A 23,141-nucleotide genomic window follows, 5' to 3' on the forward strand; every position below is an offset into this window, starting at 1 on the left:
AGTTAATAACATCTAAGGAAGCGTATCCAGACATGTCTCTTGGCTGTCCTGGCAATCCTTTACAGAGTGCAAAGAGATAGAATTCTTGTATATCCATCAGTGAAACTTGCCTGGTGTGTAGGCAAGGTGATACTCTAGCTACAAAATATGGCAGCACTACTCAGTGATCAAGGCTTGAGTGCAAATTATTTGGCTTCCTCTGAAACTACAGTCTGAGGTAAAACATAATTTCTTGAAGGAAGATAAGACATCATATTACTGTAGTTGTTCTTGCAAAATAAAACTGAGGTGGTGCTTAATGAGAGTGTTTTACTGGTGATATTTCAAAGTAACAAATGATGCATTAAAGACTGTACTAGCTTTGCTCTAAACTCAGAAATCCAAGAAGCATTATTCATGCCTGACTGAAAAAAAACTGCATAGGCAAAGCATATGTCTCATAAAGTAATTTCAGAAGTAAATTCAAAATGTGTAAAGACAGTGTTTGAAATAAATAGAAATCATTTCTTAGGAGCTCATCTTTCTATAGAAAAGGCCCAGGAACAGTGATCTCATTTCACAAAACGAGTCCATCGTGTGGGGTTGGTTTGTTTGCCTCAAATTTCTAGTTCTGAGTTTTAGTAGCAATTTACTTCTGGTTTTGAATCACAGAATAGTCTGGGTTGGAAAGGAGCCACAAAAATCATCAAGTCTAGCTCTTAAATGAACAGCCCCTGTGGGGATTGAACCTGAGACCTTGGTTATTGGCACCATGTTTTGTGGAGAAATAAAATGCTTTTGGTGAAATACATGTTTTAAAACTGGACAGTAAGCAGAAATACTGAGAAGCTTCCAGGAGTACTAATTATTCAATGATGCTTTCCCTTATAGAAGGGTTGGAACAGAGAAATCTTAATTTACTTGAAATTCAAAAAAATGAAAATTTTATTCAGTATGGGTCCCCTCTGCTCCTCTCCTCTTTGAGATTGCACCCAGCTCATAGGACACAGTGTTTGAGAGGAGGTAAAAAGGACAACTCATACCCAAAGCCCCTAAATTCAGGGATTTCACTGGTGATTAACGTATAAAGTAGAAATATGTGGAAAACTTGGGGTTTGTCCCTGCAGTGGAATGCTGATATTCTAATTTCTTCTTCACTGTTAAGCATGCATTTAATGCATTTAAGTTAATGTATCTGAAAATTTTATATGTGTACTGTTATGCTGATGATAGTTTTGATTTGGTTTCAGCTGTGGGATTGGGATCTTGGTGCTTCCACATGACCCTGAAGTATGAAATGCAAGTGAGTACTGATAAGTAGCTGTGAATCATTTTCTGTGTATATCTCACTGTACAGTCATTTTGCCATTTCTTGGCTAGATGAAACTTGTATAAAATGAGTTAATCTGCCTTAAGTATCATTGTATGTGACTCCTGCTCTCAACAAGGCAGTAATGCAGGTCTTGTTTCAATAGGTATTTTCCACTGATTATATATAGAAATATATACTTGCATCTAAAATAAGAGCTATCATCAATTGCTTATGTTGGTAGAAGATAGTTTATCCTTTAGGAAATCATATTATGTTTTTACACAACATATTATTTTAAAATTCCTGCAGCTTTGGCATAACAGCAAGCAGTATAAACTAGAGTTACTGCTGTTTATTGTAACTTGTCTCATTTTTATGTTTCTATTTTTCTAGATGTACCTGTAGCATTAATACTGAAATCAGTATCTCCCAAGTAGCAGTTATTCTCTCTTATTTTCAAGTAGACAGCATTCTGTAACAAGTCACAGGACATAGGGATTTTCCTGGTATTTCCTGTTTTTTAAAGGGACACAAGAAGTCTTGTCCTGTTGTCCTCTTTTAGGCCTGCAAAGATTAAGGAAATGCATCTATGAATACAAGTCTCAGTGAAGTGGGATTTTGTACAAAATTAAGAAACCTACATTTAAAAGCCTGTTGGAAGTCTGTGTTCCCACCACAGTCAATGGAAATACAGTTAAATCAGCAGAGTGGAGAGAGGCAGCTGGCTGGGCTGAATCATTCTACAGACTCCACTGGCAATCTTTGCTCAAAAAAGATTCATTTGTCTGAACAGAGATGTTTAGTGTTGTTTTAGACCCTGTGAGTGTTTTCTCAAGCCTCCAGCCTCCATCCCACAGTGATGCAGGTATCTTAGACTCCCATCATATTGCCTGTCTTGGATGGTTGTATTGGAGGTGACAGAGCATCTCAGGTGTCAGTAGGAAACTATGCTGTGGCAGCTGAATTGAGTCCTGCATTTCTGCTGATCACAGTGGGACCTGCTGATTATTTGATGTTTGCCTCCATAATGCTCTGGTTTGTATCTCTGGCACGTGGTAGAGACTGTCAGCTTCCACAGAGCATACAGTTGTCACCATGCAAGAAGATCTGGTGCTTTTCTTGGCATGAAAAAGGTGGTTTGTAAAGCCACTTCACCACTCCTTCCCAAATTAGGGTGCCATTTGCCTGTACTTGGTAATGAAACTGCCTTGAATTTCCACCTTTTTCATTTTACTTCCCTCATCTGTTTGTTCCTATCATGGCCAGTATCTCAAATCCTCTTTCTCACACTGATGAAGAGATGAGCAAGGGCACCCTGAAATCACAATTATTAAAATGATCCAGACTTGAATGCTTTTATGAAGGTAGAGATTGTGGGGTTTTGTTTGGTTTGTTTCAGGCAAGGGTTTTTTTGGATGTTTTTTGGTTTTGGTTGGGGTTATTTTTCAGTTGTTGGAGGGTGTGTGTGTGTAGAGGCTTTATTTTATTATCCAAGTCAGTTTGCTGCTACTTGCCCAATAGGTCAGGTGTTGCATCAGAACAACTGAGGGGCGTGTGAACTGTAATAAATAAAGTGGGACAGGAGCAGATGAGAGAGAATCTGGAATGTCTTGCATCATCTTGTCAACTGATGTAAAAGGCTTTGTGTGAGGTGGGGAAAGTACATTTATTTTGGCAGGCAAGTGAAATCTACAAGTGGTCCATAACTATTCCAATTGTTTGCTTACTGATCACCATGGAGAAAACAGTTCAACCAGTAAATAAACTTTTCTCATTCACTTCATCTCTTGTTATGGTTAAAAAACAGCATAGCTATTCAAAGAGACTTTTTAACATGTTTTGCAGTCTTAATAATGTAAATTAACTGCTTCAATTTGCTTAATTAAGAAAAATAGGAAAGTTTCTGTTCTTGAAAGCAGTTGTTTAGAATGCTTCTGAGGAGATCACCCCTTTTTCTGTTATTTTTATGGGAATCTGCTTGATTAGGTTCTTGAGGAATGCACAAAATGCTTATTTAGCTCTGTGAGTTCCCTTCTTTCCATGATCTTTCATTGTCTAGGCATGCCTTTGACACTACTCCTAGAAACACTAATTCCTTTGGATACAGAAGTCATTGTCTTCTGCGTGCAAATTCTAGTTAAGATATTCTGAGAGGCTCTTTGTTGCTACTGTAATGTCCCTGATATGCTGCCAGCATATGAACTTAAAAGTGTAATCATCTGTCCAAATTTGAAAAATTTTCCTGTATTGAATTTCTTGTTCTTCCCCTGCCTTTTTCTTTTATGAGGTGTTAAATGACTCACACTCTTTAACATGCACATGAATTAATCCTGTATCTAATTACTATCAGACTTGGAAAAGCACATCTCTGCATTTGTAAAATACTATTACTATAAAGCTGAATTCAGCTGTTGCTTCTATTCTGTCCCCTCAATGGCATCACAGCAAAGATAACCTAGTGTGAAGGCAAGCTGCCTGTTAGCTTTAGCTGCTGCCAATGTTCCTGATACTGCCTTTGTGCTGCCTGTTGTGGTCCCTGACCCTGCAATGCACAGGTGCTGGGATTTAAACCTTGCTCCAGGTTGGTTGTGTGCTGGCTCAGCATCTGGACCTGGCTCCACGTAAGGCAGACCAGTCTGATCTCCTCACTGGAGAGAAGCAGTGCCAGTGTGGGGGAAGAAGCATTTGCCCTACCAGTGTCAGCTGGGCAGCAGAGCTGTTCAGCACTCTTGTGAAACAGTTCTTGAGCTTTATGTGACCAAAATGGTAATACATCTCTCTTATTCCCTAAAGAATTAGATCCACCTTTTTTTTCTTTTTTTTTTTTTTTTTTTTTTTTTTTTTTTTTTTTTTTTTTTTTTGCAATAGGATATTTCAACGCTAAAATGAAGTTTTTAACTATGTGGTTAGAAAATTATCCCAAACTGAGCAGAATCAACCTGGCTTTATAAAAGTGTTTGAGTAAGCTAGTAACTGCTCCTAACAAATCTCATTGTTCAGAATAAGAGTTATGAACTTGTAGCAGTAGTAGGAAAGCAATTTCTTTATGGGCACAGCCACCAAGAACTTTTAGTGATGAAGGAAAAAGGTCAAAATCTTTTTTACATCTAGTTCTTTTTCTTAAAAGTCAAGCTCTGAAAGTTCTGAAAGCCCTAACTATTAATGTTTGCTTAACATATTAGAAATCAAAGGCTGTGGATCTTCATTGATCCATTTGTATCCTTGTTCTTTTCCATGTTTTCAGTCCTTCTTAAGAGGAGGTAAGTTTAACTGTATATTTATAAGCAGAAATTCATGGAAGTTCCTTGTTGAGAAATTTTACAAGAAAATTATTCTATGATTCTTCTAATCATAAATGGCAATTTTGAGTGTACCTGCTATTGAGAAAGCAACTCTCTTGTGATTGCAATTTCAATTCCATTCTATTAAGGTGGCAAGATCTTGGAAAAATAACTGCTTTAGCTGTAACACACCAGACTTTTCCCCAAGTATAAAAATTATTTAAGACAATAAAACATTATATGTCTCCATAATTTCTGGGGGGAAAACCCAACAAACAGCCCACAAGAACCCCACATCAAACAAACAAAAAAAGTGTGTCTGAATTAAAACAACGTAAGAAATTTCTAAAATTAGGAATTGAATGTGCAAGCATATTGCCCATCCTAATAGGCTAAAATTTTATTTTGTGCTATGGAAAAATTCTGTTCCAATTTCTCTGTAAAGTAAAAAGATGCTATTGACTGTAAGGTCATAGATGGGATGGTCTTCTTCAGCCTGGCTTTACAGAACTAATTCTTACAAATATTTTAAGAGGTATGAGCAGCAAAAATGTCAAGATTCTTTGAAGGTGTGGGCATTTATGAAGCATAATATTCAAAAGGTTCAGAGTAATAAGCTTTTTAATGCAGTAGCTTTGGTAGCTGAACAGGGTTTGACATTGCTACGTGTTACAGGGCAGTCAAGAAGATGGATATCCAAATAATTTAGAAACTCCTGTTTACTTAAGACTTACCTCTTCTTAGTTAACTTAGACACGCTTGTGAGTTAAAAGTAGCTTTCATGTTTTGATGTTTTTGCTTTTTATAGCTGTTGGATGAACTGCCAATGATATACAGTTGTTGTGTGTTTGTCTACTGCCTGTAAGTATTTGTTAATCTTTTTCCTTGAATATTTATGAAATGTTCACTTTTGAAATGTAGAGTCTCTGAAGCCAAATTTAGCATATATATAGAGAAGGCTTCTACTGCTTTCAGTGAGATCTGTTTTTGTATGGCATTATGATATTAGAGTGCCAGGCTGGCTTTAGTCCTAGTTTTTGCTAATTTAGATAAATTTAAGTTTTTCTTTTAGTAGGGAAAAAAAAAAAACCAACACTTATTAAAGACTTAGTGTAGTATACAGTCAGAGCTCAGTGCTACTTGTATAAGAACAGCTGACATAATAAAATCTACTTTAGTAATGCCTACAAAATTAGCAACATTATAATTTTTTTGAGCTGGATTTCTATGATGCAGTCTGTCTTGAAATGCAAATTTCAGGTTTCTGGCTAAACCTGCTTTTCACTCATCTGGGAAAATAAAGGGACAAGATTTTATGAGAAATTGATTGCATATTTTGGGGAGAGTGTCTTGGAACATGCATGACAGCATAATGCAATGGCAGGATGTGTTCTCCCATTTAATTTTGGGTGCAATGTAACATTTGACAACTGTAAAGATACCCTAAGTTGGCTTTTTCTTGCCTGTTGCTGCAAAATCTGAATTTAATATGATTTGTTGTATCACTTAGCAAATCCAAATAATAAATCAGGCTGTTGCAGACAAAAAGAGGCAAAAAAGGTATTTTTGCTTTTGAACATATCAAACATTCAGCTGTTGAAAATTTTGATGTCTTGGTGAAGATTACTGCTGTCTTGCAATGGAGGTGGGATGCTTTAGGACTAAACCCCTATCTATGTAAATTGCCCTCAGATTGTGACTCATACACTAGTGTGATTTGTTCAAACTCAGGACAAGAATCATAATGCCTCTTTTAGTGAAAATATTTCCATTGTAGCTCCCTGTTGCCTTGAAATTGCCTTTGCATTTGTCTGATTTGAATGTAGTTGGAAAAAAGGATGAGAAGTAGCTACAGAAATCTATCTGAAGTTTTATTAGTGCAGTGGTTACTTTATTATCTTCAAAACACTGAAGTCTGTTATTGCATTTATAGCTCCAATAAGATTCTGTGTATGTATGTCTGTTAGCAATTAAAATGCTCCAAAAAATGAGCTCAATGTGTAGTTTAGGAGGCCTTTAATAATTGTTTTAGTTTGCTTGAAGGTAGATTGCAGGTGGTTGTGCACAGGACATTCTTATGCATCATTCAATCCTGCTGATTCTCAAGCTGTATAATTACTTCAGCAAGGCATTTTGCAATGTTGCACATTGTGCTGCCTTTAGACTCTTTGTTTCCCAGATGTGTTTTTATTTTATTTCCTGTTACCAGTTCATGATGGTGTCTATTTCTCCAAGTTTATAAACAAAGGAACTAGACAAATGTAACTTGGAATTATATGGACAGCTTCCTCCAGCCCTGATGATGATGGGCTTCTCAAAATTCATTTTCCTTGTGTTTTCTTGCACCTTTTTTCTGATGGAGATAGTCTGGGATGTGTGTGTATTTCCATCACAACTGAGACTAAGGTGTAGTGCAGAGATTGTGAAGGTAATTTTAATTGGTTGTTTTTCATGCTGGGAGCAGTCAGATGGTTTTACCTTCCACTTCTACCAGTACCCAATCTAGCAAATTTACTGCACTGCAACTGTAGTGAAGCCATAAACAATCCACATTTTAACAGTTCTGAGTTCACTGTTTTGCAAGGCCGTCCTTTTCCTACACTGCTGTTTGCTCACTAATGTTTTTGACAAATGTGGTGCATTTTAAGGTAATTTCTAATTTGTCATCCATTATCACCCTGTAAGCACCTTCTAAAAACACCTCTGCTTCATAAACTTTTCTAAGAGTGGGTTACTTCTTGGCATATGCTTGAGCTTATTGGTGTTAGAGTTTTTTTGCTTTAGTTTTTTTTTTTTTTTTTAAACATTTTTTGGTAAGAGCTTTTTTTTTTTATATTTTTTTTTTAATAATGTATCTTTATTGAAGGAGTTAGAATTTCTTGAGGGGCCTCAGACTAATTTGGATCAATTATCTCACAAATTTTAAAATATTATACATTGTAAATTGCATCCATTATATGGTAAGTGATGAATGTTAACTCTCTCCTTTATCCTCTCTTCCAGGTATGAATGTTTCAAGTATAAGAATACAGTCAATTATGCACTGCTTTTCTTGTTAATAACATACAGCGTGGTAGTCAGCATAGTAAGTAACTTTTTCTAATATGCCATTCTCACCCTTAGTTGGCAGTTTTTCTGACAGTGGAGGAATGTTTTAGAGGCAATACTAAATCTCTGTCACTTCCAGTCAAGAAAGACAAATTATTCTTTTGTTGGGGAAATTATGTTGCTGTCCAGAGGAACCTGAAACCTTTCTATCTAAACCACTGTATAGAATAAATAAGGAAGAAAAGCACTAGTCCAGTTGCTAGAATAGGAATGTGAGAAAAACAGTTGCCATTAACTCGATATGGGACCATGGATAAACTGTGTTCCTCACTTTCTCTCACTTTAATTCATCTGAATCATTCCGTTTGACTGCAAAAAAGTGAACTGTGATACCCAGTCCAGGATGCAGACTGGTGTTTTAAAATAGGCAGAATAAGAGAAGAACTTAGCTGTTCTTTAAAAGGCTTCTAACTTTTAACACACAGCTAACTTGACTCCACTTGTCAGTGGAGTGTTCTTCCTTTATGAATAAATTCAGTTTCATACTGGCTGTCAACACAGATGGAATTTCTGTGTAATTTTTATTGATAACCATTTCTTTAAAAATTAAAGTATTATTATAAGTTATCTTCAGGTGACAAAATACTTGCCTCTTCTCTTCTGTTTCTCCTAAATTTTTTTGCACTTGTGGCACATTATGCCTAAGGTCTGGTGCCCTTCCCTCTTCAAAAACATAAATTAAATTAACTGTATTATGAATAGGAGGAACTACGAGCTTTTTGTAAAATGAATTGAAATGCTAAATTATTGTCAAAAACAGTATTAGCAAATCAAAGTTGAGTATGTTTTCTTCTTGCAATACATATCAAGAACATCTGATAAATTTAGCATCTTAATTGTTTTTGTGTGTGTTCAACTCTACTACATTAAAAGACTTATGTTAGATGTTAATATTTCTATTTTTACTTCATAGTTTAAAATAATTCTACAGTTAAAACCTCAGTTTTGCCAGAGGAAACTTCAAATGTTTGACCAGCTTTAATGGTGCATGGATAGGCACTCATGGCTTGATTCTAACAGAAAGCCTTGGCAATATTTAGATGAATAATATTGTGATGTTGCAAATTATTTCTCTTTTTTGATCTTTCCAGGTTTACCTAAATTTGAAAGAGCCTGTATTCCATCAGGTAAATTTTGCTGTGTTGGAACAAATAATTTTGGTTTTTATCTATGCTGTTTTAGTGGAATGTGTTACAGTATTTTATTAGAAGAAAGATAGCAGGAAAGTGCAATTTGTAATTTGCTTTTTCTTTAAGCATTATTGCTGCCTGTCGTGTCACCATCCTCTTACTTAGTGACCTGAAAAACTAGAATGCTTCACTGTGTGTTGTGTTTTAGCTTTTGACCTAATATTTCCCATGGTTTTCATCAGTGGCAAGTGTAATGAGGTGGCCTTAAGGTGTGTGAGAGAGGAACAGCTAAATGAGTCTCCTTCTGCTGCTTTCCATTAGCAGCTGCTCTGAAACTATGACCTTACATCATAAGATAGCTTGACTGACCTAACACCACATTCTTCTCTCTGCTTTAATACTTTAGTTTATTGGGTTTTTAAACTACTTAGTCTTCCTTTGTGGAAATTCAAGGTGAGTTTTGACAGAATGCTTTCTAGAGTTATGTGGCAGACTGCTTTGTGCAGGCTTAATGATGTATTTGGTACAGGCTCCTTTTTAGCAGCCCAAGAGTATTAATATGCATCCCCTGCCTGTGGGGACAGGACTTGCATGGCTTACCTCTTCACAGGAGGTTAGAAATGGTGCTTGTTTCTGTATGCCACGGGTAGTTTTCCCTCATTTATTATTTTTTGATTAGGGATAACAGCTGAAAAATTGCCAGGCAAAAAGCATTGAGCTCTTTGCAGGACAGAGCTTGAAAGCCTTAATTTTTGAAATTGGTAGTGCCACTGCTTGTCAAAATGTGCATGCTGCATCAGCAGTTGTAAAAATGATACGTGGCTCTTGTTGGTGGATTAGTGAAGTGCTGATCAAGAGGATAAATTTTCAGCAGATCCAAATAATCTCCCCTGGAAACATGAATTGTTACCCTACCTGTAGATTTAAAAAAAAAATAATTGCAGTGTGGGGTTTTTTGGTGATATTAATGAAATCCTTTCTTTTTGTCCTTTACTTATATTTCCAGCAGAAAGATACTACCTGGGAGGAAAGTGGCAATTTTTGGTGCTTTTACTGAGCTGGTCATAACTGGTTTTGAATGAAGTTATTTAGAGTAGTTTTGTTAACAACAGTGGTAAAATTTACTATTTTCTCTTTTATCTAAATTTTATCTCTTAAATGCAGCTTGGGCAAATAATTGATTAATTGGAAAAAAACCATCACAGCTTCACAACAGTCTAGTTTGATGTATTGGCATAGGTATTGCCCCATGTTACAAAAACTGAAACAATAAATACCATTACTTGTTGGGAAAGAGGGAAATAGGGAAACTTTAAACTGTTGTCCCAGACCTTTAATTTTCTACATCTGGTTTCTCTTAGATTCAGAATATGAAATCTCTGTTGTAATTTATGCATGAGGAATCAATGTAGAAAATATTTGGATCCCATAAAAGTGTTGGACTTTTTACAACAATTCTTTGCAAATTGATTTTTATGGAGAGCATACAGTTATGGCCAAATTCCAAGTGTTCAAGTACTGTACTCATTTTTTTACAGTCTTTGCCAAATATGTTGTAAATCCTGAGGAAATAGTTCCCTGACTGCACAGCTGAGCAAGGTTATTTTCTTAATACTTGTACATTATTTTAGAGTGCATTAAAAGAAGTTAAATAATTTCTGTAAGCATTTTCAAACTGAATGGGTCACTTAGACTTGAAGTAAAATGAAATATGCTTATGCAATCATAGTTTAAATCACACTATTTCTGACTGAGTTAAAAGCAGCATTAGGAGATAAAGTAACATTTGGTTTCTCTATGTGTTTGTGATCATTTTAAGTTGTCAGCCTTGCAAAAAGAGGAAGAACTACAAGGATAGCTTTTATTGTTCATTGTTTCAGTATGGATTGTGGGGTTTTTTCCCTCTGGAAGGAGGCCAGTAAGAATGGAAAAAGGATCCTATTATATTTAGCAAGCAGAATCCATGCTTCATTTTTCCCCAAATTACTTTCTACTTTTCTTTCCAATTTAGGCTCATAAATTGCCAGCTGCCAGCAGGGCATAAAGGTGATTTCAGTTTGTTATCCATGGCAGAGTGGCAACAGACACCAACTTCTTTTTCTGCATCCACGTATTAAGGGAGATCTTTAAGGGTTTTTGTGCTTCAGCTGTAGTAGGGATGAGATGCATGTTTTGGGCTGTTGGAGGCATCATATCATTAGAAGGAAAAAACCAATTCTTGCCTGACAACTGATCTACTATTTTTTGCCCCCTCATCAATTAAATGAAATACATTAATGGGCTTTACAAGCATATATTGTCTTATGTTCAAATCTCTCAGGCTAGAGCACTATTAGTCCTAATTTTCAAGACACTAAACAGCTCTATGTCCCAATTGCCTGGTTGTTTTTAAGCCAGCATCATTGTCACTGGAAACAGCTGTGCCTTTCCCCTCTGTTCCATCTGGCACACAAATTTATTTTCTGATGTGAATTTGATTGGGAAACTCAACAGGTTTTAACTCTCCTTGGAATTAGTTTTAAATCAGATTTGTTGTTCATCCCTGTTTACCACATGTATACAAGGAAAGGGGCAGGAGAAGAATGGCTGCTAGTGCAAAGTGATCCACAGACATACAGAGACAGCCCTGGAAGTTAAACTTCCAATTCAAGTCTTACAAGTAGCCTTCTTTCTAGTTTTATGAGGCTTAAGAAGCTGTCAAAAACAAAGCAACCTGTTCCATCCTGATTTGTCTGCTTGCTGCATGCTGTATCTGATCACTTGTAGTGACCAAAAAAACCTCACTCAGCTAGTGGCCGTTATGTGAATAGTGAAATAGTTCTAAAAACCTGTTTTATTTGCATAGTCATCTGCTCTAGAGGTAAATTTTAGCGAACTAATAATTAAAAGATTGATGGAAAAAGATATTAAATAGCTATTTCTTCTACATTAGGAAATGTGAATGTAAACAATAGGTATTCTAATATGTTCTTGGGCTGTCCTATGAGAAAACAAGCCAACTGGAGAAGCAGATCAGTAGGAGAGTTGCAAATAGGGTAAGGTAGTGACTAGTGAAAAATTATTAAAGGAGATTATGAAAAAGCCTGAATTTTCTTGGAATCAGTAGTGGGGTTGTTTTGTTTGGTTGGTTTCCTTTTTAACAACCTGTAGCAGGAAAAAGAAGAGTGTACTGCTGGTATTTGTGATGATACAAAGTTCAGAGTTCTCACTGAGTACTGGGGAGGAAATGAAGAGATGACTGAGAGGCCCTGAGGACAAGGATGAGAACTGATTCAAAATGGAAGAGGTGCACTGTTGGACAAATACAAACTCTTCTTGATCTAAACTGTTCACAGATCACCAGAGGAGGGGAGGCAGTGCCTGGATGTGTTCACTGTTTACAGCATAACAACATGACCAGGGATTTTTTTTTTTTAACTTTTGATAGACATAATATACAAGTATTGGATTTATGTCTCCAGGTGACTTTGAGTAAGTGGAAGAAAGTAAGCATGGCAAGAAAAGGTATTTAATTTGCCTTAATGCAAAAATTTAATAGATTTTTTTCTCTAGGGGTGTTTTAAATATGCAAGTGCAAAGAAGAAAGTGAAATCAAGATAAATGTATATATAGAAGTATATAAGGGAACTTGAAACTGCATGAAGAATATATTATGTCTGAGCACAACCTGTCCAGACTTAAAGGATTCACCATGTTGGGGAATCTGTGTGGACCCACTGGATGTCTTACAGCCCTCCAGGGTCCCTCCTGCTGCTAAGGCAATAGTTGGTTTTAGGCTTGTGGCTAATATATTGTGCCTTTTAGTGCAATGTGTTCTTACTTTCTGTATGTTCAAATTCCCCACTATTCTCTTCAAAATCATCTTTTCAGGCGTGTCTTCACCACAGAGCTTTTCCTGTTCTGTCATTGTCCTGCTGATGAGCACATGTAAAACTAACTTGAGTGACATTTCACTCTTACACAGCTCATTTGGGAATGTCTTCCCAAGGGATTACAGCTTTCATTCTGGCTAGTGGTTCTACCTGCACAGTAGCTTAGGGAATGAGGAAGGATATTCTGGCTCTCCAAAGGTTCAACTCTGCAAGTTGGTGACTTTCCATGGCAGACAGTGTCCCAGAAGCTGTACAGCAGCAGTGACCTGTGTGTCCATTTGCCATCACATACATGCACCTGAACAGGACCAAACCCAGTGAATCTGACTTTGTTCACTTGGGAGCTGTCAAGGCAGCAGTGGTACTACACAGCTGTAACTGTGCCAAGTTACTTGGTATTTCATTGTCATCTTGGGGTTGTTCTTCCTTTTTCTCTCAGCTCGGATTTCTTCTCCAGAAATCCAAACCCATGTAGAAGTCAGTTTTCTTTGTTGCAAATTGCAAATGCAGTCTCCACATTGAAGTACTTAAATTTTTGATAGCTGGTTGGGGGTGTTAGATAAGCTGTTTGCCAAGAATCTGAAATCTCTCAGTGCAATGCCCAACATGTATACTAATATTTGAGGCTGATAAATTGACTTTATTAACCAAGCATGGGTAGAAGGCCAGAAGCAGAGGAAACAGAAAAGTGAAAATAGCAGGCTACTGCTGCTTTCTGTGCTAGAAGGGTAGATGGAGCATACAAAACTGGTTCTTCCCTTCTCAGTGTGGAGTACCAACCTTGCTTCTGACTTACATAAGTGAATTTATGCATGATTTGTTTAATTGCCTCTGCGTTAAAAATGCCACCAGACATTGAGCCCTGAAGTGCTTACTTCCCATTTGTGATTTAGGAAGTTCTTCATATTTGGCCTTCTTATGGGGTAATCCACTGTGTATTCATCAGACTTTGGGGTTTTCCCTCAATTGCAAAGATACCTTCAAAGCTGAAATATGCACAGCTTTATTTGCATCTGAAACAGCAAAGAGGGAATTGTCTGGTGGTAACAGAAGATTGAGATTCTAATCTTTCCTTTTGTTTCAATTGCAGTACAAAGATGTTCTTTGGCTTACAATTTAATGGCAGTGTGAGACAAAATAGCAGAAAACTTGCTTGGTTTGTCATCTGTCACTTAAATGATGTGTTAGTAAAAGGAAAGAAGGAAACTAAATGAATGGAAAAATTTGAGTTAACTTGAATAAGGCAGGTTTTTCCTTTTTTTATATATTATTGTACTTTGTCCTTCTTTGGGTGGACAGGTAATACCTAAGAAAGTTTTAACATGATAAAAATAGTGAAGCCATGGATGGTAAAGGAGATAAAGTAAGCACTGCTGCCTGACATCTCAACTAAGGTGTGCAGCTTGGTGTGTAGCCCTCCAGTAAGAAACAGCTGAGGGGCAGGCAGCTAGAGTCTCTGTATCACAGCAGTACCTCCTGGGTGCTCACCTTAGCGAGGAGGATTGGAGCATGCAGAGCAGAACAGCTTGTTGTTCCAGTCTTTCACAGGCTTTTAAACACAAATGTGTTTTACTGCTAACAACCTGTTCGGGTAGGGAAGTGGAAAAGGCAAGGAATTGAAGTGTCAACTATGGGCATATTATTCTTATTTTTCTTCAGTCACTGCAAGGTTCTTCTTTTTTTTTTTTTTTTTTTTTCCTCCCTCCATTAATACTGTCCTCTTCTGCAAGCCATTAACTCAGTAGGAAATACCAAGCTGGAAACTCTGCAAAGAAAGCTTTTCTTAGCTTTTGCTCTTTCCTGCTTTTAGCAACTGCTGAAAAAGGTAGCATTTTACTTGGGCTCTAGGCATGGTCTGACACTATTGAACTCCCTGTACAAAGAATCCAAAAGCAATTTGGATACAAGCATAAGGGGGGTCACAACCCCTAATGTGTATGACAGAAATTGCTCCTAATGGATAGGTTTTTCCCATATCTCTACTGCAAAAGAGTATTTTAGCAATGGAAATTTTAAGGAGGAGAAGATCAGCAAAGAAAGAGAGATCAGCAAATCAAGCTGTAATTTGGATTCTGGAGGAGCCTTTCTATGAGTATCTTCTCTGTACCATCTCTCTGTTACATAAATTGCTGGATTTGATTAGAAAAAATGAAAAGGGCTGTTTAAAATGAGGCTGATAATGTGTTTATGTGGTGGGATCTTTTTTAGGCAAAATGTCAGAAATGAAGAATTATACAGACAGCACCTAGCACACCTGAGCACTCCCCTTCCTACCCTTAGCTTGGGACTGATAAAGCACTTGATACTCAGGCTGTGTCTACCAGGTTTTGTTGGTTTTCATTTTTTCCTGGTTTATGTGCTGTACCCCAACAAGGGGACTGGAATTAACTAACAGCTTTGTATAAATTACAAGCCAGAACCAATTAGCCTTTCAAATAGTTTTGCCTTGTTGAGCTCTACAGAGCAGAACACACAGTAGTAGTAGTTTATTTACTGGAGTTCTTTAATCTTGTTCTGAATGCAAATGAAGAGCTGCTGTGCTGACTGACTTTGAATAGTCAGTATTGGAGCTTACTTTTACCTGTTGTCAAACATAAGGGCTCTCTTGTCTGTCTTGTTCTGTATACATGCACTGATAATACAGCATGTGCTACTAACCTCATCCTTAAAGCTGAAAGGAGTTTGCAAATTTGCCTTCTTTGACTTTTGGAAGGCAGGTTTCACTTTGCATTATTACAGTAACCTGTTTTATGTGAGATGACTAGACATGCTTGCAGGATATAGTAGAGTTACCAGAGAGTTACAGCAGAGTGAGAGGCAGTCCCTTCTCAAAGACAGTTGAAAAAAAGGAGAGTGTGAGGTGGTCAATAGAACATGGTAAGGACACTGGATTGTCAGCACACTTCTTTCTGTTAGATGTAGCAGCTTTTAAAAATAGACAGCAAAGGTTTGTAATTTTTCTGTTTCATGTAAAACAAAGACAGAATTGGATAGAAATTAACTAGAAGCAAGATGAGAAATTGAAGTCAGTGAACAAGGAAGAAAAAAATACTGGGAGGCCTGTGGCCCACTGGAAAGAGGCAAAAAGAGCAAGGCACAGCTGCTTGGAACAAACTGCTTTTTGGCAGGAGGGAACCAGTGTTCAGAATAAAAAGTATTGAAAGTAATTGAATGTCACCAGTGTCTAAAAATTCTCTCTGCTACAGTGACTTCTGCATCACTCTCAGGCATGACTGGCCACATTTTTTCTTTTCATTAATCTGTACATCTTGGAGGTGGTGTTACATGGATTTTAAGTTTGTGAATAAAAAAAGTAGAGTGATTTAAAGATCACGAGGCAAAAAATAAATGATTACATTGACTTTTTATAAGTCAGGTGATAGCATTCAAATTCATCAAGCCTACAGTGAGTCAGAATTTGCTCATGGATCTTTTCAGAGTGTGCAACCTTCTCACTATATAATTAGATTGAATCCAAACAATCTGTAATAGTTGTTTGAAATGCTTCCTGGTAAGTTCTTCCCCATCCTCAGTGTGGGAATAGCACATAGTCTATTCAGGTGTTTGCTTTCAGGAAACATATTAATCAAGTATTAATGAAAGAAGTACAGCTTTGAAAAACAGTTTTAGCTGATGCTTGTATAATCCTGGACTAAAATGCACAGAGAGAAGAGGTAATAGGGGTTAGTTACAGTTTTTGATTTCAGGATGCTGAGTGCCATCTAGTGTTTGCTTTCTGATTCAGAACAGTGCAGCATTGGTTTTACACAACTGACTTTTCCTATAATTGTATAAAGGACATGCTTTATAATCATACTTTTATTTGAAACCTGAACAGAAAGTTTTCTGCAGATGAAGTTAGAAGGAATGCTATTTTCCAAAGACTTAAAAATAAATAAAACAGAGGCTTCAAGCAATTTTTACTCTTGTGGTATTTTATAAGGTCTCTTGAACCCAACTGCTGAATTTTATCTCTTTTTTTTGTTTTCAGATCATGTATGGAACGCTAGTTTCCATCATAGTTCTAAGATCTGTTTATATAGTATTATGGTAAGTAACCATTTAATTCAGCATTGTAAGTTATAGCACTTGCAACTGTAACAAACAAAAGGTACTCAAAGCGCTATGAGACACTGAGAGGCATTAGAATCATCAGAGCACAGACTTGTTAGACAAAAGGGAGGAAGATGGAATTTAATCAGTATTGGAGTAAACATATACCTTTAGCTCCCAGAGGCTCAGTTGATTGTCCATTTTTGTCTATCCCCTGTGAATATTTGCTTTTCTCATGTGTTTGGGGATTGCTTCTGAAAATTACTGATTTCTTTCTTCTGTCATAATTTTAAATGTGCGTTTTGTTAAATTTTGTTTCAAGTTCCACATGTGTCTGTTCAGGAATACAAGGAAGAATTTACCAAAATGTGAAATTGAAGTATTATAGAATCCTCAAATATTCTGAGTTGGAAGACATCCACAATGGTCAAAGTACATTCATTGAATCACCTTCCAATTGCCATTTCAGTTCATGTGGTTTGGCTCTCCCCAAGAAATTCCCACAGACCAAGTGCAAATGTTCACGGACATTTTTATTAAGCAAGAACTTAAAACTAATAGTGTTACAGCTTTAGACTGTTTTTTAAACAATCATCAATTTAAAGGTACTTTTCAAACCTATGGTCTGGAAATTTTAATCCTCTCCTAGAGATCTTAAGTAATACTACATTAATTCACCTCCAAGGGGAACTAAATTGAATCAAATTGAAGTCATTTTAATTTTGTTCTTATTCAAGGATTTACACAGTTCTAGTCTCCTAGATTAAATTTTTCTGTCTGTGTAGATAAACTCTAGGGCCTGCTGTTTTTCTACTTCTGCAAATTCCACAGTTATATATTCTCATTATTTCTGAAGCATTTCACAGCCTTCTGTCTTTATCAATAACATCACTACCTTCCCTCCCAAACTATTATTCATTGTTTTGATCCAGCAAAGTCTGTCTCTGAAGTTCCACTTACTTTTCACTTCAATTTTAGGGGCTTGGAGTGTATATTCTTAATTAGCTTGATAACGTCATTGCAACAGGGCCCTACAAAGACTTATTTCCCCTGTTGGTGTTATTATGCAAAATGGGTAGAAAGTTGGGATGGGAAGAGAAGTAGGTTTAAACTACTTCTAAACTTTAACTAAACTACTACTAATTTTAAATTAGTTCTGCTAGAGAAGCTCTGCCAACTTGAAGGTACCCTTTCTTTTCTCTAAAATTCATCCCCAAGCACACTTTTAGGTTTGCTTTCTCTGCACTGCTAGAACATATTCCTGTATTTCCATCAATAGTGCAAGCACTTGGCCAAGCCTCTTCCAGCTCACATACTGACCCTGATTTCTGCTTGTTTTTTCTTACTTCACTTCCTAGCACTTGTATTTCTTAGTGCAGGCTTTGAAGTCACTCTGAGATTACAGTGAAAATCCCAAAGAACAGCATGTTATTCCTTCCAGGCTACTACCTCATCCTGTCCTCACCAGTTGTTCCTCTTCGTGCCTGTTCTCCCCACACTATTCATCTCCTTGTTAGGTCTGCTCCCTTCCCAAGATTACAACTGGGCAAATGATATTCTCTGTTCACAAAGCATGTTCCCTAGTAGTAAGTGATGCCTGTTGATTCCTTCACAAAACACCACTGTTTATTCCTCAACAATTCCAGGTATAATTATCTGATTGCCAGCATGTTTAGTATATCATTTAGTGCTCTGTCATGTCATGGTCTCACTTATGTCTCTGGAGCACTGGGGTGGGTAATATTACAGTGTAATCTTTGCCATGTACTGCATGGTGCTCCACACGTTTATTAGACTAAACAATAATTTTGCTAGTTTGTATTGGCAGTCAATTTGTGAATATGTACAGCTTGTATCTGGTTAGAGCTTTCTGCACAGGGCAAGCTACCTGTTGTGTTTTGCACATTTTGGTTCCCAGTGCTCTCAGCTCTGAAATGTGCTGTAACACACACAGTGGAGGAACAAACAGCTCAGGAATGTGTTTTAACCCAGAATCTCAACTGAGCGTTCATAATGCTTAAAAATAACTTGCACAGTATTTCTTGGCAGCCTTTCAGGGCTGGATTTGGACTTGTTTTAGTAGTGGGAAAGGAGCCTTCCATGTAGGAAGTTTGCTATTTCATGGTTCAACCTGAATGTAGGTGAAGTAAATTTATTAATTATGCACTTTCTTGTATCTCTTTCTTCAGTGTGTTTGCCATATCCTAAAGAATTCTTTTTCCTTTCAAAATTAAATTAATATTTTTCTATTCCCAGTAGCATTCAGCTCAAAGATGAGCATAAAAGTACTAAGGTTTAATACCATTCATTTGGTTAGATGTTGGTCATGATGATCTATGTTCACCAAAGAGTAATTTTGAAATTTATACAAATTATAATTTATATTTATGTATATATATATTTATATATAATTTATATTTATATATCATTTATACAATTTATACAAATTCTCTAGTATAGAGGTATCATTTCTTGGCAAAGGCTCTCTTCTTTTGGGAGAGAGAGTCCTAGTTGGTAACAGGAGCTTTCTTTTTTTTTTTTTCTTCCTCTCTCCTCTCCTCTCCTCTCCTCTCCTTTCTCCTCTCCTTTCCTTTCTCCTCTCCTTTCCTTTCTCCTCTCCTTTCCTTTCTCCTCTCCTTTCCTTTCTCCTCTCCTTTCCTTTCTCCTCCTCTTTCCTTTCTCCTCCTCTTTCCCTAATCCTTCCTTATAAACAGGGGACTAAAAAATTAGTATATTTAGGAAAACAATTAACATTATAGAAGCAAAAGAACAGTCTCAGATAGTATAAGATCAGGGTGGGGAGAAGTTAAATACAATATTTAAACAGATTAAATTTCAAGTTGATATTTTTTTCTTTTGGGGAAAAAGCCAAATTGATAAATATTTTTATTTACATATAACAGCATTTCTGTATGTTACACATATTTAGTGTAGTATATATTAGTATATTTCTGTATCTTAAACCATTCTGAACTAAACTTGGTATTATTTCTCTCTCTAGGGTATACCCATGGCTTAGAGGTCTAGGCTATACGTCTTTAACTGTATTTTTAATGGGATTTTTCCTCTGGAATGTGGACAACATTTTCTGTGATAAATTGAGGTGAGTTTTTTCACTTGTCTGGATAGCTCTAATAGCCTTTATGTATAAAGATTAGATTATTTCTGAGCTGCATATTCAAGACCATCTCATTGTATGTATCATATGCTACCTACAAAACATCCATGAGATTTTATCCAGATTGCTCATGACTAGAGTCAGCACTCAACGTCAGTTTTTAAACTTTTTTTAACCATTTTTAGTTTATTTTTGTTATTTCTCTTCAAATTAAATTGAGAGAAATAATGTCACTGATGTAATTTTGAGGATCTGTGGTTGACTAAAGCCTGTTATCCACACTTGATTTCATCTGAATGTGTTTTTATCCTGCTTGATTGGGTTTTTTAGGTTTCTGCTCTTGCCATTTTCCAGGAAAATATCAAAAACAGTAGTTCTGCATTACTATTCAAGAAATACCTGTAACAATATCCATGTTACCAATAAGCAACACTTAGTTGCAATCCATGTGTTGCTCAGCAAGCTGGAGGAGATGGAAAGGTTAATTGCAGCATGGAAAGGTTAATTCCAGCATCCAGAAAAATACATTTTTGACAGTTTGAAACACTGTTATGCCACAGAGTCTGTGTTGCACAGAATTGTCCTAGTAGGCTGGTTTGTCAGAGCCAAATGACATTGTGCTGTAAAGAAGTCTAAATTTTTCCATCCCTTCTGGCTCTGCAATCCCTGTGCTAGGTTAAGCCAACTGAAAGTTAATTACAGAAAAATATTCTTGAATTTTTTTAAAATTAATAGAATACATGATCCTCATCCCTAGGAGCACTTGATAAAGATGAGATAGTTATTTGGCAGCACAAGTGGCTGGGTTTACAGTAACTTTGCAAATATTGGCATCAGGGTTGATTTTTGCAGCTGCCTCACATCACTGGTGAGATCATAACCCCCAATTCACCACAGCTGAGCTGCTGTGGGTCCATGGGGCTTTTCAACTAGTTCCTAGGCCCAAAAAAGACAGCAGCTGCTGAGTCACCTTTTTGTATCCTCATTTCATAAGGGGGAAAAGTATTAATGTCTTTCCTGTAATACTTGTTTGGTTATGATGCTGGGAAAAAAAATGCTTTTTTACTGGCTTTAATCAGACATCTGCAGTGTTGGATTTCTCTGGGAGATAGTATAATTTGAACCTGTGGAAGAAGTACATTTTAATTCCTTGAAATTCTTTATTCTCTGAAGGTCTGACTTGTGAATCATCCACCTACCAGCTCTGTTTGCTTTTAAAGTCCAAACCTGTGTTTTGATTCAGGGTTTTTTGTTTTGTATTTTGTTAAATCTGCAGCTTGTTTTTTTTAAAAAAGTCTAACAAAAAATCTGTAGCACTCAGTTTCTCTGGTTGGAACCACACACTTTTGAATTTGAGCTTTGAAATTTCCTGCTATCCAAAGGTCAGAGGTTGTGGCAGGCTGACAGTCTGCATATTCCAGTTATTGCTGGGCTGACTCAATTTAAGCTCTGTGCTAATATTTTTGACTGAGCAGCTTTGGAGCAAGCACCATAAGATCAAGCAGTAAGGACATATTCCAGGAGCTGCAGATTTTTCTTCCTTAACACATGCAATTGTTGTTTTCCATTTCCTGATTTGACAAGTACAATTCAAGTGAAAATAAAAGACCAGCAGATGCAAACAGTTCCTCCACTATCAACCAAAATATACATTATCTGCAGAAGCCAAGTGAGCAGGAGAAATAAAAGCAATGTAGTTCCTTCTCCTAATTTCTTTATCTCCATCCCTTAGCCCCTTCCCAAATTGCTCACACCCCATAACTACAAAATACTAAGCATATTGGTGGAGTATTTCAGACCCCCTACTTTAACTGCTTCCTCACTTAACACCTATTTTGTCCCTGTTTTAGAGTCCAACAGAGAAAGGCAAGTTGGGCTTCCCTGGGCCTGCAGAATAGGTGGTGTGGTTGCTGGATTTAAAGTGATAGTATCTGATAAATCTCATTTCCTCTCTTGGACCTTGAACTCAGAATTTCATCCTATGGACAGTAGTTCACAGGGTTTGGGGGAGGAGAATGGTAGAATTCATTTGTGACTGTGGGATGCCATAAATATATTCCCTGAAATTTGTGTCCAGATGTAATTGATCACTCATCAAATGAAGAAACGTCTCTTTTCTTTAAATGTGTAAGAAAGTCAGTTTGCTGATCTCTGCGCTGCTCTGTACTGGCAGTGTGAAATATAACTGCTGAAAGCCTGACTCCATGAAGCCTGTCAAGCACATGCCTGAGATATGGGAACAATAATGTGTGATCTGACAATCCTACATTGTGATTTGAGATTGCTTAACTGGGAAAAATTCTCCATTGCATGGTATTTCTTTCTTTCAGAGCATTACGAGAGAAGATGCCTCCTGTGGTGGGAGCTGTGACACAGTTTCATGCATGGTGGCATATTCTCACAGGCCTTGGTTCTTACCTTCATATCCTACTAAGGTAGGACATGCTTTCTAAACTGGGTGTTTACAAGAGATCTTATGAGTTTTTTCAGGTTCAGACATAATTCAGGATGTTGTACCATCCAGAAGAGCAGGAAAATTATGTATTAAACTGGTGTGTGGTTTTCTTTCCCCTTTGCAACTGATCTAAAAACTCTCTAAAACTAATTTATATTCTTCAAAATGTAATCACTACTCTTTAAATAGTCATGGTTCTTCAAGAAAATTTAATTCAGAAATGGGAGCCCTGTGGCATTTAAACCAAAACTATTTGACAGTATATTAGTTTCAGAATGTAAGCCATTAATACCTGTCTGTTCTTGAGCAGCAATCCTGAAGTACTTAAACATGTTTAAATTTAGGAGCTTAGTGAATGTTTTGATAGCCACTGTCACTCCTGAAAACAGCAGGTCTGCTATAGTGCAGAAAGGTGATGGCTGAAGTAGCTGTAGTGGAGCTGTTCCCAAAAGGGCAGGGTATTAGTTTGAGCAAGAGACTTAAGAATGTAAATTAGCATGTCTGGAGCAGATTTTTGTCTCATTTTTGCTCTGTACCACCATCTAGTGGAACCATAGGCAAGATGGTTACAATGTAAGCTGAACTGTGTAAAGAATTTCTGCTGTTTGTTCATCATCTAATGAAATAATATTTTACCACTTAATCCATAACAAAGAGAATGTCTGTTTTACATATACATCTTCTGTAGTCAAGAAAACTTGATTACATATCAATTTTTCTACGTCTAATATGGTATTTACAGTTTTTGTCAGACACTAAAATACCCAATAAAAGGGAAATGGAAGAAGTAGCGCATTTCTATTAGATGCCCAGATGGCTTGTAGTTACCTTTA

At 36.8% G+C, this 23,141-nt stretch overlaps 1 protein-coding gene across 1 annotated transcript in view; it reads left to right on the plus strand.

The window, feature by feature from the left end:
- ACER3 (alkaline ceramidase 3) overlaps nucleotides 1-23,141 on the plus strand; it is a 48,554-nt gene that overhangs the window by 24,066 nt on the left and 1,347 nt on the right. Inside the window, exons 3-9 of the mRNA XM_079310793.1 lie at nucleotides 1,230-1,282; nucleotides 5,381-5,433; nucleotides 7,576-7,657; nucleotides 8,772-8,807; nucleotides 16,674-16,732; nucleotides 19,737-19,838; nucleotides 22,184-22,288. Coding sequence (XP_079166919.1) covers nucleotides 1,230-1,282; nucleotides 5,381-5,433; nucleotides 7,576-7,657; nucleotides 8,772-8,807; nucleotides 16,674-16,732; nucleotides 19,737-19,838; nucleotides 22,184-22,288 — 490 coding nt within the window. The remainder of the gene's footprint in view (nucleotides 1-1,229; nucleotides 1,283-5,380; nucleotides 5,434-7,575; nucleotides 7,658-8,771; nucleotides 8,808-16,673; nucleotides 16,733-19,736; nucleotides 19,839-22,183; nucleotides 22,289-23,141) is intronic.

Source organism: Erithacus rubecula, assembly GCF_903797595.1.
Source record: "Erithacus rubecula genome assembly, chromosome: 1".
NCBI classification, from domain to species: Eukaryota; Metazoa; Chordata; class Aves; order Passeriformes; family Muscicapidae; genus Erithacus; species Erithacus rubecula.